Raw genomic sequence first — 16336 nt, 5'->3', positions numbered from 1 at the left:
AAGAATAAGAGCTGAGAGTCATGTCATGAAATATTCTGGTTTTCAGTTCTAAAAAAATACATTTCGTAACCAGATGGAACTTGTAAGTTGAGGTATTCAGTGGACTGTACTGACCAAATAAAATTTACCTATATTAATATCAAGTACAATAGTTTAGCAAATAATTTGCCTTAAAATGAAAGTGTTAAATAATGTTATTGGCTAATTGGTTCATGCCTGTATTTAATACCAATGAAGCTACATTCACTAACTACCAAGTTTACTTCTCTTAAAATAGAACTTTCAATACCTAACGATGGCAAAACATTGAGCCTTCTCTGCTAATATGAAGGTTTGAGGCCTTTTTTTGATCAACTTCATTTTTAAAAACATTTTCGTACTGTTCTTCGTGATCTCAATTGGCAAGTAAGTTCTCACAGCGACATTTATATTAAGAAAGCAGTGAGTGACGTGTTATTGTGGGACCTGATTTGGGCGAACTGGTATGATTAAAATCAGCCTTCCGTGGAATCAAATTCACATGAAACAGCCAAACTTCCACAACATTTATCTTAAAAGTCTTGCGATCTTGCGAAAAGAAGTGCCATGTGTTTATGTGGGTACCTCTGGGGATTTCATGTGACGGAGAGCGAAGACTGAGAGGTGAATGACGACTCGTATCAGCTTGTCCATTGCGAAATTCCGCTGAATAAGCCAATACAAAATAATTTCGTCTCCGCCTTATACGACTGAGGGGTCTCACAGCACATTACGTTTTTAATTATAAATTTTTGTGGCGCTGACTACTAGGTTGCAGCGTGGTTAAAGTGAAGAAAGAGATGAAAGGAGTGAGCAGTATTTAAACGTCGGGGGGCTTCGGTAGGCACGCAGTTTCGACTGCTGCCAACATTACGCAGCTGACTGTGTGGTACAAGGTAGCCATTGTCGTCTGCTTCGTTATTGTTTTGCGCTGTACTGTTCTGCATGCTTTTATCGTGCAGTTGTGCTAAACATGATCAAAATGAGTGAAGAGGCAGTTGGTGGCCCATCTCGGGAGTAGCCAGCAACCCCTACCGGTAGGCCTAGGGTTAGGAGGAAACCAGTATTACGTAGCGATGCTCGCAAAATTATATTGCGTGTGATTGAATGCTGCGAAAGGAAAAGGGAGCAGAAAAAATTGCTTCACCCCATTTACAAATCTTCAGCGAGAGCTGCTACATACACAGGACAAATCATGCGTAGCACTGGAAGATTCAAACAGTTTTCCAAGAATCATCCTGGTGTATCACCACAAACGCCTGGCAAGAAAAGGTGAATTTCCATTTCAGATATTTTGTTCGCAATCACTTTGAAGGAGCCCCCTATTTCATCCGAATTACCTCGTGTTTCATTTTTTTCTTGCTACCGTATTGCTTTGTATGGAAACACCACTGGTTACTGTATTATTTCGAAACCCATTCATATTAAGGCCCGTCTACACGCAACGATCTGTCTGCGCAAATGTCTGCGCACATCACATCTGCGCAGACAGATCGTTTCGTGTGGACAGAAGATTTGCACCAACCTGAGGTGTGTGCAAAACCTGGGAGTTGGAGGTTTGAGCGAAACCTCTCAAATCTGTGGATTCAAACCACATCTGCGCAGACAAGTTGGAGCGTCTGGACAGGAGATCGCCGCAAATCTGGCGCGAAACAGATGTTTGCTCAGTCTAGCGTCTGTATTTGTGCGCACAGAGCATTAAAATGGCTGATACTCGTCGAGAGTTTGTAAGTGAATTCATTGAAATATATAGAAACCACCCATGTTTGTGGCAGATTAAAAGTAAAGAATATAGTGACCCTGACAAGAAGACAGAGGCATACTATGCTCTAATTGAAAAACTGCGGGAAGTTGACGACTCGGCAAACAGAGAAACGGTAATTAAAAAAATTAATTCGTTGCGAACTGGAGAAATTATTTGCGGATGGATGTCGAAACTTATAATTATCTCTTAAAGCTTGTAACCCCTCATATTATGAGAAAAAATACTTGTATGAGAAGGGCAATTTCTCCTCATAAACGGCTGCCGGTTAACATTAAGATTCCTAGCAACAGGAAGGAGCTTCAAGGATTTGGAATTTTCGACTGCAATATCGAAACAAGCGTTGAGTAAAATAATACCCAACACATGTGAAGCTATTTACGCTGTCCTGAAGGATGAGTTCATGAAGGCAAGTCAAGTAAATTAAGTCTATCTCCGAAGTGTTTACCAAAAAGAGTTATCCAAAGTTCAGAAATCTAGAAGATCTGGTGTAAGAGTAGATCAAGTATACCAGCCAACCTCATGGTATTTTGATCTGCTTGGCTTTCTTAGAGATCAAGAAAAGCCAAGACCAAGCAGGAGTACAATTGAAGATGAAATTGGAGTGTCAATGTGCCAGGAAATGGAACACGAGGTAATGTAAGTAAAACAAAACAGGTTCGCCCTGCAACTCTCGCAGTAAATGTACGTGAGAAAACTGCTTTCGCTTTAGCAGCCATTGCCTACACCATTTTGACCGCTTTCTCTGTTTCCCGCGGTTGGTCTGAATGTTTTAGCAACACAAGTTCCGAACACAGACCACAACAGAACAGCCTCCATTTCTATATTTCAAAATAACTGAATTAAATTTTTGACGTTTACGGGGAGCGTAGTCGCTTGCCACTGATATTTCTTTTCTACACCTACAGATGGCGGGCGAGTAGTAGATTGGGGTTTGTGTCGTGTGAACACACCACATTTGCAGCGATCCTTTGCATGTACAGACATCTGCGCCGATGCTTGCGCAGTCGGATCGTTGCGTGTGGACCGGGCTTTGCAGTACATTTCCAAATTCAAAAAAATACATGCAGTGCAGAAGGCATTTTCTTATAAATCCTTCTCTCTCTTTTAACTTAGGAAAAGAAGTGGGGAAATCGAAATAATGATCGATGATTGCAACCAGCGCGTCATTCGCGACAAGATAGCGGAATTTTATCCAGTGCGGAAGATGGTACATGACGATTTCAGTTTCGTATACGAACAACATTTGAAGCGAGTTTCACTTCCAAGCCTTTCGTCTAATCATGACGCGCAGTTTGTAGTGCCGGCACTGCAACTTGTATTCGTGCCTTGTCCTCCCCCCCCCCCCCCCCCCCAATGGCTCCTCACCCCTCGCCAGCTAATGCTTGCTTCCTCCTCTCCCCGCACTCCCCCCACAACTCGGCCGTCTTACAGTTAACATACTGAACGTCACTTGCTGCTCAACTGAGATACTTGTCTCTAAGGGTACTTGAAAACTAGTGCAATGACAGACTGATTGCACTGACAGGCAGGTTTTTTGTCCAGGAAAATGGTGCCACTATAAATTTCATACTGATGTTGTGCTAAAGTAGAAAAATGTTGTGCAAATACTGTTTGATTTATCTTCATACTAAATGCATACATCCATATTCAGCACGGATGCTCGTACTCTTACCTTTGATTATAATAAAACCATCATCATCACCATAATTGCCATCTTTATCATCTTTTCCGTTGTAGGTCTGCTGCAGTGAAATACAATAAGGGAGCACACAATACAGGAGAGGGGGACCGATACGAGGAGAGGGTGCTGGCCATTGTGTACCTCCGCTGCCTGAGGCGCGGACTGACCTTCCAGTTGTCTGCCAACAACGGGGATGCAGGCAAGTTCGACGACGTGGTACTGGTGTGGCGACCTAAGGGACACCCTGAAGCGCGCATCATGTTCATCCAGCTGAAGCACAAGAAATCCGCGTTCATCCACAGTAGCGCATTGTTGTCTGAGGCGCAGAACTGCGACTTTGGGCTCAGCAAGTACTGCACCTCCTACAGAGAAATTAGCGAGTCACTCGAGATGGACAGACTCACATTCGTCTTGCTGACGAACGCCTCTCTGGGTGGCAGCAGCCTCAGCTTGTTGGAACGCCAAGATGCGGACAGCACTCCAGAACTTGAGCTGCTACAGGCTGGTGGCAACGTGTACAGGCTCAACCCAAACAACGAACAGGTGTGGAAAGCAGTGGGAGAGAACACTGGCTTCGTGGAGAATTTCTACTTGCTGTGCCAGCAGAGGAATTCCGTGCAAATATTGAGTGACATTTACAAGGAGCTGGAAGAGTTGCTGGGCGCTGGTGACCTATGCAGATCCATCAGTGACAGTTTGTGCGAGAGCATTAGGAAGTGGATGAACAAGCGTAAGGGAGAGTGTTTGACGAGTACTTGGAACGATTGGCAGGCACTTGTAGACGAATACGTCAGAACACAGGTGACCGGGTGCAAATCATTGACCACCAGACTCAAGTACCGCAGTGTGGCAGATGTTCGAGACCACGTGGAGTCCTGTAACCCAGCCTGGGTGAGGCCTTTAGAAAGAGGAACAGCGGCTCTCTCTGCTACAAAGATCCACCAAGCACTGGTTCACGAGACACACATCATGGTGGATGTGGAGCGGTTCCCAGACCTCCGGCACCAAATTCTCTGCTGTTGGGGCCCGTTTTGCCGATGGCTGGTACGTTTTAGCATGATAATAGCATGAAAGACATAATTGTTTTAAAATTTTATACATACTCTTCTCTTAAATGACATCAAAGAAAATACTTTCTATCACAAATCATGACAGATGTCATGAGAACAATTGAAAGCAGCATCAGATTGTAGAATGAGCTGGTGGCTTTGGAGTCTGAAGGCACTATGGGAGAGGTATTGTTCGATAGTGGCAAGGGCTTGGTCGTTAGAGATGTTGGTGTAGAGGGAGGCGGCATGAACAGTGACGAGTAGGGATCCAGGAGGTTAAGGGGTGGAGTGGTGGAAGGCTAGGTTTTGGGCATTTGGTTGGTGGTGCTGGTCAACAAGAGCAGAAATTCTTTCAGTTCAGGCACAATAGCTGCAGTGGGGCATCTGGATTTGTGGGTTTTTTGGATTTTGGTAAGCATGTATTTTTGGATTTTGGAAAGCATGGGGAAGGTGTGTGTGTGGTGTGCCATTGGGGTATGTAGTGACATGGTGAGAGATTCTGGTAAGGGCCTATGGATTTCAGTGAGGATGGGAGTTTGTGTTAGACTTCGAGCTTCTAGAATGGGAGCTCTCTGGCGGACCTGTAGATGAAGGAATCAGTTGGAAGAGGCTTTTGATTAGGTGGTCACTACAACTCACCATAACAGTGGTAGATATTTTGTCTTCAGATAGGATGATTAGGCCTGGATCTGTTTTCATGATGTGTATGGCTGCTTCAAAACTGAAACCATCTCGATTCTTCACCACTAGCTCCTCTGAATAGCAGAGATGGGAGTTAACCTTATAACACATCCTCCACTCCCGTAATCGTCATGGCTTCAGTCCCTGCACCTCCGCCCAATAGTTTCTCCTGTCATCCCCTCCCAATTCACATACCCACATCGCTTTCAGCGTGTGTCACTTCCCACCAGTGACTACAGTTGTACCAGGCCATATACTTGCCACATCACCCTCCCACATTCCTAACTAGAAAACCAGTGGTGTAGCTCAAAGCTGTTAACCATCCAACCCCAGTCCTTCTCCCTGTTTCCCATTTCCCTCTCTCTCCACCCATCACACATAATACTACCCACATTACAACCAATCCACCTACTGAAAAATAGCATTGGCACTGTTCGTCTAGCTGGCATCATGTAGGGACATAGGTGTGTGTGTGTGTGTGTGTGTGTGTGTGTGTGTGTGTGTGTGTGTGTGTGTGTGTGTGTGTGTGTGCACACGTGAATGTGCGTGTGTGTGTGTGTGTGTGTGTGTGTGTGTGTGTGTGTGTGTGTGTGTGTGTGTGCGCGCGCTCGTGAATTGAGTGTGTGTGAGTGAGTGTGTGTGTCTGTCTTTGTACATTATTATCTATCTTGTCAAAGTATAACATTAAAAGTAAGTTTTCTGTCTTTTGTGGGTGCCTGTCAGTAACTCAACACTTCTGCTTTTCGGACCATGGTTTTCTTTATGCATAAAGTATGTAGAAATACATATATATGATACATTTGAACATTGATGAATTAAAACATTATTACCATTTGCTTAAAAGTGTACTGGTTCAGCCTTTGGAACTCAACACAGCAGCGATTCTGCACGACATGGATTTAACAAGTCCTTGGAAGTTTTCTGGAGATTTGTGCCTTCGGATGTGAGTGTGATGGCCACACAGTTCCTGCAAATTAAGGCCAGTGGTTGTGGGTGCAGAGCTGGTGCCCAATAACATCCAATATACGTACACCATATGATTCATATAAGGCAATTTTGGTGACCGAGATATGAACATGAGTTAACTGCCATGTTCCCCAAACACTGCAGCACGATTCTGGCTTTATGATGGGGAGAGCAGTTGTCCTAGAAGATGCCATTGCCGTCTGGTAGAACAAAATCACTTTTGTCTGCTCCGGCATTGAATTCTGTTCTCAGATCTATAAAGATCAGCTTCTATCCTCTTTTATGGAGCAGGCGAGCCTCCAAGTTCCGTGACAAGGCAAACACGTCCTACATCTTTCCGTCTACTCATGGTTTCATCGTCGTTCTGCCACTTTTTACAGATGCTCAGAACATCAGCATGCCAATGGCCAAAGCTCCACTGTCTTAGAAATGTTATTTCCTAGGAGCCAGGACAAAAAATTTGCCATGTTTGAAAGTTACTCTTATCAATGGTTTCTCCACTTGCAACCTGTAATGTCGATAAGTGATTTCCCTTTCGTCTCTGCCTCAGTTGTACAGTTTCCTTACCACATCACTTACCTGTGATACCAGCAGTTGGCATACAGTTTTAGAGTGAACAGTGATCACAACATTCTAGCTCATCACTACATGTAGTACGTCTGTAAAAATATACAGTCTGTAATTCATCAGTCCTTGTAGTGTTGTGATATTACGATTTCTTAAGCAAACCTCATTGCATCCATCTGCTATCATTAAGAAAAAGTGGCACTGAAATCATTAGCTAAATTAGCTATATTCTGAAATTACTCAAGGGTTCAAAAGCAGGCTCTTGAGGAGATACACTCTAAAGCTGAAAAAATAGCTTATGTTGAAGAAGTGTATAGCATTGTCAGAACAATAATTATGCAGGGTGCTAGTGGTACAGATACTGTAATCGTTGGTATCTTAATATCAACGCACTTCAGTGTGTTAGTTGTTTCTCTGTATAACAGTCTTTCTACAAACATACCACAGAATTTACTGCCTCATGTTTTCTGCACAGTCATAACTGCACCACTGAGAGGACGACACCTGCCAATACACTACATGTGCAAACAAAGCTGACGCTCGGCATGGTGCCTGAAGGGAGCGACAGTAAAGGCATTTTCCATTTATAGTCGATCCCATTAGCCACCGCACTGAGAGTCAACTTTGTTTGTGTGAGTAATAGGGGAACTGTTTTATGTCCATGCATCCACACTTCAACACATGACATGCTGCTCAGAGAAAGGTAAGCATGAATGGCTTCGCCACATGTATTTGGAGGAACTACAAGACCTAAAAACATACTACTCCTAAGAGTTATAATTATCTGTTAATGGAGTAAAAATTGATGTAATGTTGTTCAGTAAATTGTCCCGAGTCTCCAGTTAAAGTATCTGAACATATAACCATTACACCGTATTTAAAGACTGAAGCTAGCTTTTTATTATTATTTTTCATGTTTAGACGCAACTGAATATTCTTTTATACTTTCTTTGCCCAGGTATCAGTTTCTCTTTTTCAGAATGAGCTCTTCATCCTACCCTCACACCAAGTGGTTCAAGTCTTTGGGTTTTACTTTTTCACAAACTGCCCAGTCATGAATTTCATGCCTCAAAATGTTGAATTTTACAGTTATCTCTGCTTCAAGTACTCTCTTACTGCTGATCCGTTTTATTATTCAAATTTTATCTTTGCTGCGAGTTTTGTAGAACCTGATAAACTGTCTAGTTCTCTTGTGGATTGATTCAATGTTTCTCTTTCTGTTTAAAATGTGTATTTTAACCTCATAACATACTCTGATTTGATGATCATGATCTAGTATCATAGTTTTGTATATTTTGAAATGTATATTTCATTGTAAATGTCTTTTGCCTGTCTAATGACTGTTTGCATTTTGCAATTTCTATGAAAACTCTGCGAGACGAAGCCACCATGTCGATGGGCTTCAATAACTTTTCTGATGTCTTGACAAAACTTTTTATATTTCCAAAATCATCTTATGCATCTCTACATTTATCATTTTCAAATGCAGAGCTATGCCATTCATATAAAACTGTTCATTATATACATTGTACCTCGTGAATATTCTCACGTTTGAGAATGTTGAACCTAGTCTCTTAAATTATTTCACCAAAATTTAGAGAAATTCCTTGCATTTTTCTTTATATTATAGAGGTACAAACGCCAAATATGCATTGTTTCTTTCCAAATGAGATCTGAATAGTTACTCTTTGTGGTGCCTTCTTATGAATATCTACTTGTTTTTTGTGCTGTTTAAATGTCCCAACACAGAATTACTGGACCGTATACAAACGGTAAGCAAATTACCATAATATTAGTTATTTGTAATTTCATTGAGTGATATGTTCTATGCTTTGATTTCTTCAAGTTTTCAACTATTTTCCTGAGATACAGTTGCATACTAATGGAGAGACTCTACCACCTTCTGTCGAAAATTATCCTTAAAGTTTAGTTTAGATTTTGCACCATTTAGCATTTCTCTAAAAATTACATTTGTTTTGAGGCTTAGGCGTTGATTCTTAAGATTTTTAAAGGTACACTGAGACAGTAAAATTTTTTTGGTTTCTTAGAAGTGGATTCAAAACAAACATATTCTGGACAGTTTTTGTTTGTATATTTACCCTACTCCATTACACACTATTTGCAATGCTACATGTATATATTTTGTGTGTGTGTGTGTGTGTGTGTGTGTGTGTGTGTGTGTGTGTGTGTGTGTGTGTGTGTGTGTGTGTGTGTGTTGTGCAATGTTTGCACTGTATGATGATGATGATGATGATGAGAAGGGAGAGGGTGAAACTTGATGCCAGAACATAGCCTACACCTCTGGAATAGCATGAAGGGGGCCCTAGGCTTAATGTCGCCATCTGACTGACGGATCTCCATCTGCAGTGTCATATGCCCTCATTTCATGAGACACTGTGGAGAGTTGGGTATCTGAACAATAATGTTGGTGCAAAGCCTGGTGATAAGAACCCTTCAAACAATATTTAATAAAAATTAAAAGGCAGTCTTGGGCACATTTATACATTTTTTTAAAAAATGGTGAATGGTTTCAGTCATCGTCAGAACATATTCTGGAGTAGCAGTAGAATCAGAGACTTACAGGAATTACTGAGCAAGAACTGTAACTTAAATATAAAAAGATATCAGCAGTAATTAATTGAATGTATATGCGATGGTGGAAGGTGGAGGGCGGAGAGATGGAACAGAAACAGAATGATCAAGGCATAGATGTTGACTACTGGTTGGTGTAAGTAAGCTACTGGTCAAATAGAAGGGTTCAACCAGGCCCCCTCACCCACACCCCCACAACGCACCCTAGCTCCTGCCTGAAATCAATGAAGACAATCACAGCCAACGAGAGACAATGGGCAGAGAAGTGTGATGAAAGTTCTGTATCTATGCGATTATATTACAAAATATGGGTACAAACGGTATAAAGTGAAAACAGAATTTACTGTTGTACGAAGTAGTTTACCAAAAACACTTTAATTAACAGTGAGCCAATGATAACAGGTTCTACAAAAAGTGGCTGGCTTCTGTGAGGGACTGATGTTTTTATGCGAGTCGTAAGACCAGCAAAGAGGCTCCACAGCGAGCCAAGGCGAAGGCATGCAGGATTTCTATATGCGCTGTCTGCAAAGACCAGCTACGTGCCTTGGGACTAGGCGCCGCATTTCAGAGAGCGCGGAGAGCGCATTGTGTATCACTTGGACACTGCCGGCTGTAAGAGACGCCATCTCGCAGCAGTCACGTGGCGACTCGATGAACCGTCTCAGTATTTTCTGGCAATTCATCGCTTGTGGAAGGCGTCTTATATAGGCGACGTCGCCTTACTGGTACCTCCCACAGGCTCGCCGTGTCTTCCTTTCTGTGCCAGAGAAATACGGCGCCTAGTCCCTGGCACCTCTGTGGCCTCTGCAGGCAGAACATATTGACATTCTGCAAGCTGTCACCTTTGTTACCTACGGTGTCTCCTCGATTATGCCGCCCACTGTGATGGAGCGGTTCAGTCGGGAACCACGCGTCTGGTACGGTCGCAGGTTCGAATCCTGCCTCGGGCATGGATGTATGTGATGTCCTTAAGTTAGTTAGGTTTAAGTAGTTCTAAGTTCTAGCGGACTAATGACCTCAGATTTTAAGTTCCATAGTGCTTAGAGCCATTTGAACCTCGATTATCTTCGCTGGCTTTACTCGCCACATAACAACATCAAGTACCTACAGAGGGCAGCCATTGTTCGTATAACCTATCACTGCTTACCCCCCGCCCCCCCCGCCCCCCCGCCCCCCCATGAACCATGGACTTTGCCGTTGGTGGGGAGGCTTGCGTGTCTCAGCGATACAGATAGCCGTACCGTAGGTGCAACCACAACGGAGGGGTATCTGTTGAGAGGCCAGACAAACGTGTGGTTCCTGAAGAGGGGCAGCAGCCTTTTCAGTAGTTGCAGGGGCAACAGTCTGGATGATTGACTGATCTGGCCTTGTAACACTAACCAAAACGGCCTTGCTGTTATGGTACTGCGAACGGCTGAAAGCAAGGGGAAACTACAGCCGTCATTCTTCCCGAGGGCATGCAGCTCTACTGTGTGATTAAATGATGATGGCGTCCTCTTAGGTAAAATATTCCGGAGGTAAAATAGTTCCCCATTCGGATCTCCACTACTCAAGAGGATGTCGTTATCAGGACGAAGAAAACTGGCGTTCTACGGATCGGAGCGTGGAATGTCAGATCCCTTAATCGGGCAGGTAGGTTAGAAAATTTAAAAAGGGAAGTGGATAGCTTAAAGTTAGATATAGTGGGAATTAGTGGAGTTCGGTGGCAGGAAGAACAAGACTTCTGGTCAGGTGACTACAGGGTTATAAACACAAAATCAAATAGGGGTAATGCAGGAGTAGGTTTAATAATGAATAGGAAAATAGGTATGCGGGTAAGCTACTGCAAACAGCATAGTGCACGCATTATCGTGGCCAAGACAGATACGAAGCCCACACCTACTACAGCAGTGCAAGTTTATATGCCAACTAGCTCTGCAGACGACGAAGAAATTGATGAAATGTATGGTGAAATGAAAGAAATTATTCAGATACTGAAGGGTGACGAAAATTTAATAGTCACGGGTGACTGGCATTCGGCAGTAGGAAAAGGGAGAGAAGGAAACATAGTAGGTGAATATAGATTGGGGCTAAGAAATGAAAGAGGAAGCCACCTGGTAGAATTTTGAACACAGCACAACCTAATCATAGCTAACACTTGGTTTAAGAATCACGAAAGAAGGTTGTATACATGGAAGAATTCTTAAGATACTAGAAGGTATCAGATAGATTATATAATGGTAAGACAGAGATTTAGGAACCAGGTTTTAAATTGTAAGACATTTCCAGGGGCTGATGTAGACTCTGACCACAATCTATTGGTTATGACCTGTAGATTAAAACTGAAGAAACTGCAAAAAGGTGGGAATTTAAGGAGATGGGACCTGATAAACTGACTAAAACAGAGGTTGTACAGAGTTTCAGGGAGAGCATAAGGGAACAATTGACAGGAATGGGGGAAAGAAATACAGTAGAAGAAGAATGGATAGCTTTGAGGGATGAAGTAGTGAAGGCAGCAGAGAAACAAGTAGGTAAAAAGACGAGGGCTAGTAGAAATCCTTGGGTAACAGAAGAAATATTGAATTTAATTGATGAAAGGAGAAATGTAGCAGGCAAAAAGGAATACAAACGTCTCAAAAATGAGATCGACAGGAAATGGAAAATGGCTAAGCATGGATGGCTAGAGGACAAATGTAAGGATGTAGAGGCTTATCTCACATGGGGTTAGATAGATACTGCCTACAGGAAAATTAAAGAGACCTTTGGAGAAAAGAGAGACACTTGTATGAACATCAAGAGCTCAGTTCTAAGCAAAAAGAAAGATGGAAGGAGTATATAGAGGGCCTATACAAGGGCAATGTACTGGAGGACAATATTATGGAAATGGAAGAGGATGTAGATGAATGTGAAATGGATGATACGATACTGCGTGAAGAATTTGACAGAGCACTGAAAGACCTGAGTCGAAAAAAGGCCCCCAGAGTAGACAACATTCCATTGGAACTACTGACGGCCTTGGGATAGCCAGTCGTGACAAAACTGTACCATCTTGTGAGCAAGATGTATGAAACAGGCGAAATACCCTCAGACTTCAAGAAGAATATAATAATTCTTAGAAGAAAGATTAAGGAAAGGGAAACCTACGTTTCTAGCATTTGTAGACTTAGGGAAAGCTTTTGACAATGTTGACTGGAATACTCTCTTTCTAATTCTAAAGGTTGCAGGGGTAAAATACAGGGAGCGAAAGGCTATTTACAATTTGTACAGAAACCAGATGGCAGTTGTAAGAGTCGAGGGACACGAAAGGGAGGCAGTGGTTGGGAAGGGAGTGAGACAGGGTTGTAGCTTATCCCCGATGTTATTCAATCTGTATATTGAGCAAGCAGTAAAGGAAACAAAACTAAATTTCGGAGTAGGTATTAAAGTCCGTGGAGAAGAAATAAAAACTTTGAGGTTCGCCGATGACATTGTAATTCTGTCAGAGACAGCAAAGGACTTGGAAGAGCAGTTGAATGGAATGGACAGTGTCTTGAAAGGAGGATATAAGATGAACATCAACAAAAGCAAAACGAGGATAATGGAATGTAGTCGAATTAAGTCGGGTGATGCTGAGGGAATTAGATTAGGAAATGAGACACTTACAGTAGTAACGGAGTTTTGCTATTTGGGGAGAAAAATAACTGATGATGGTCGAAGTAGAGAGGATATAAAATGTAGACTGGCAATGGCAAGGAAAGCATTTCTAAAGAAGAGAAATTTGTTAACATCGAGTATAGATTTAAGTGTGAGGAAGTCCTTTCTGAAAGTATTTGTATGGAGTGTTGCCATGTATGGAAGTGAAACATGGACGATAAATAGTTTGGACAAGAAGAGAATAGAAGCTTTCGAAATGTGGTGCTACAGAAGAATGCTGAAGATTAGATGGGTAGATCACATAACTAATGAGGAAGTATTGAATAGGATTGGGGAGAAGAGAAGTTTGTGGCACAACTTGACCAGAAGAAGGGATCGGTTGGTAGGACATGTTCTGAGAAATCGAGGGATCACCAATTTGGTATTGGAGGGCAGCGTGGAGGGTAAAAATCGTAGAGGGAGACAAAGAGATGAATACACTAAGCAGATTCAGAAGGATGTAGGTTGCAGTAGGTACTGTGAGATTAAGAAGCTTGCGCAGGATAGAGTAGCGTGGAGAGCTGCATCAAACCAGTCTCAGGACTGAAGACCACAACAACAACAACAACAACAACATCACTGCTTCATTGTTATAACATTAATCATAGCATTTTTGGTAAACTACTTTACATAGCAGTAAATTCTGTTCTCATTTTACACTGTTTCTACTCCTATTTTGTATTGTAATTACCTAGATACGGTACATTTGTCACGTCTTTCTGTACATGGTATCTCAGTGACTGTTACTGAAGTCAGGTGGAAGATGGGGAGTGGAGCCTCTTCTGTTCAACCCATAGCTTCCTTACTCTAACCAGCAGTAGACATTCATGCCTCGCACATGGGTTCCATGCTGCTTGTCACTGTCACCATCTCTACCTTCCGCCTTTGGGTTTATCTTTAGTTGATTAGGCTCTCCCGTGTCTAGGGGTAGCATCTTTGGCTTCTAATGAGCACGCTCTAGTTCCCAGGCCAGAACTCAGCCACAGCTTAACTTTCCAATAAAAATCATCAGCAATGGCTGCAGTCACCCTCGTTCTGCAAATGGCCTTGTCGAAGAGGATGGAGGAGTGGAAAGACTTTCAGGACAACCTCTTGTCCTTTGGGTGGGAAACGGACTCTAAAAGGTGGAAGAACCAGCAAACGATCAATGGCATGAGGATGCAAAAGGCAGTGGAAACCACGGCATTAAAGACACATAATGTGTATCCAGAGGGCATGGGGCCTGTAATTCAAAAAGTCTCTTGAAGATCTCCATTGGCAAAAGATTATGGACTAGCCCACATTTGGATCTGGGACTGCCAAGGGGTAAGTGACCATGAGAAAAAGATTGAATAACCAACAAAAGGGGCATCAAATATTAAAAGTCTGAGCATGGTAGGGAAGCTAGAAAATGTGGAAAGTGAAATGCTTAGACTCAATCTAGATATAGTGGGGACAAGGACTTTGTGGTCAGACTGATGTAGGGTAATATCAACAGTTGCAGAAAATGGTGTAAGGGGAGAGGGCAGAGCGTGAACTACTGTGAACAGTTAAGTGATACAGTTGTTCTCATGTGATTCAACGGCCAACCAACGCTGGCAATGATAGTTTTCGTGTATGATTAAGAGATAGAGAAAGTAAATGAGGATTTTGAACAGGTAATTCAGTACGTAAAAGGAGATGTGGTAATTTAATAATCATGGGGTCTGGAACGTGGTTGTAAGGGAAGGAATAGAATGAAGAGTTATGGGATAATACGGGCTTGCACATAGGTGTGAGACAGGAGAAAGACTAATCGAGTTCTGCAATTAATTTCAGCTAGTAATAGTACTTTTTTCAGTAATCACAAAAGAAGGAGGTATACTTGGAAAAGATTCAGACACGGGAAGGTTCCAGCTGGATTTCATCACGGTCAGACAGAGGTTAAAAATGTGAAATAGGATTGTAAGGCATACCTAGGAGCAGATATAGACTCGGATAACAATTTAGTAATGATGAAGAGTAGGCTGAAGTTTAAGAGGATGAACCAAAAGAATCAGTATGAAAGGAAATGGGATACTGAAGCACTGAGGAGTGGTGAGGCGCTAGACTGTGGTAAAGAACATCGAAGCAGGCAGTTCAGTTGAGGAGATGTGAATGTCTCTAACAATGGCAATGACTGATGATGGACATAGAAATACAGGTACAAGGTAGGTAGCTGCATAGAAAGCATGGGTAATTGATGAAATACATCATTTAATCAATGAAAGAAGGAAATAAAAAATGTCGAGGAGGAGCAAATGGCTGGTAGCCAAGGAAAAATGGCTGCAGGAAAGGTGTGAAGAAATGCAAATACAGGAAATTCAAAACAAATTTCCGTGAAATGAAAAGCACTAGCGATAATATTAAGAGTGCAACTGGAATACCAGTGTTAAATGCACAAGAGAGAGCAGATAGGCAGAAATAGTAAATTGAAGGACTCTGTGATGGAGGAGCAGTTGTCTGATGACATGTCAGAAGAAAAAGTTGGAGTAAACATGAATGACATATGAGTTCCAGAATTAGAGTCAGAATTTAGAAGTTCTCTTAAAAACTTGAGGTCCACTACACAGTAGAAGAGGTAGATATCATTCCTTCAGAATTTCTAAAGTCATTGGGAGGAAGTGGCAACCAAATGATTATTGATGTTGATGTGAAGAATCTAAATATGTACCATCAGAAATTAGTAAAAATATCATCCACACAATTCTGAAGACTGCAAGAGCTGACAAGTGTGAGAATTGTCGCACAATCAACTTAACAGTTCATGTATCCAAATTGATGACAAAAATAACATTCAGAAGAATCGAAAAGAAAATTGTGGATGTGTTCAATGACGATCAGTTTGGCTTTAGGAAAGGTAAAGGCACCAGAGAGCCATTTCTGACGTTTTAGTCGATGATGGAAGCAACGCTGAAGAAAAATCAAAACACACTCGTAGAATTTGTCGACGTAGCTCAAGCATTCGACAATGTAAAATGGGGCAAGATGTTTGAAATACTGAGAAAAATAGGGTTAAGCTATAAGGAAAGACAAGTGATGTACATGTACAAAAGCAAGAAGAAACAATATGGTTGAAAGACCAAGAACGAAGTGGTCAGATTAAAAATGGTGAAAGAGAGGCATCCACTCCTCCACTCCTTCTGTTCAATTTCCATAGCAAAGAAGCAATGAGCGAAATAAACGAAAGCTTCAAGAGGGATTAAAATTCACTGATGACATTGCTACACTGAGCCAAGATGAAGAAGAATATTACAGGACCTGTTGGATGGAATAAACAGTATGATGCGTACAAAGTATGGATTGAGAGTAAACCAGAAAAAGAGAAAGACAAAAGTAAGGAGATGTAGCATAACTGAGAATAATGAG

The 16336-nt window shown here is 42.0% G+C and overlaps 1 protein-coding gene across 1 annotated transcript in view; it reads left to right on the top strand.

The window, feature by feature from the left end:
* LOC126291872 (uncharacterized) overlaps positions 1-16336 on the top strand; it is an 89617-nt gene that overhangs the window by 45859 nt on the left and 27422 nt on the right. The window contains exon 3 of the mRNA XM_049985592.1: positions 3521-4508. Within this exon, the coding sequence (XP_049841549.1) occupies positions 3521-4508 (988 nt within the window). The remainder of the gene's footprint in view (positions 1-3520; positions 4509-16336) is intronic.

This window comes from Schistocerca gregaria, chromosome 9 (genome assembly GCF_023897955.1).
Source record: "Schistocerca gregaria isolate iqSchGreg1 chromosome 9, iqSchGreg1.2, whole genome shotgun sequence".
Classification (NCBI taxonomy): domain Eukaryota; kingdom Metazoa; phylum Arthropoda; class Insecta; order Orthoptera; family Acrididae; genus Schistocerca; species Schistocerca gregaria.
This window is presented reverse-complemented; position numbering and strand designations above follow the sequence as displayed.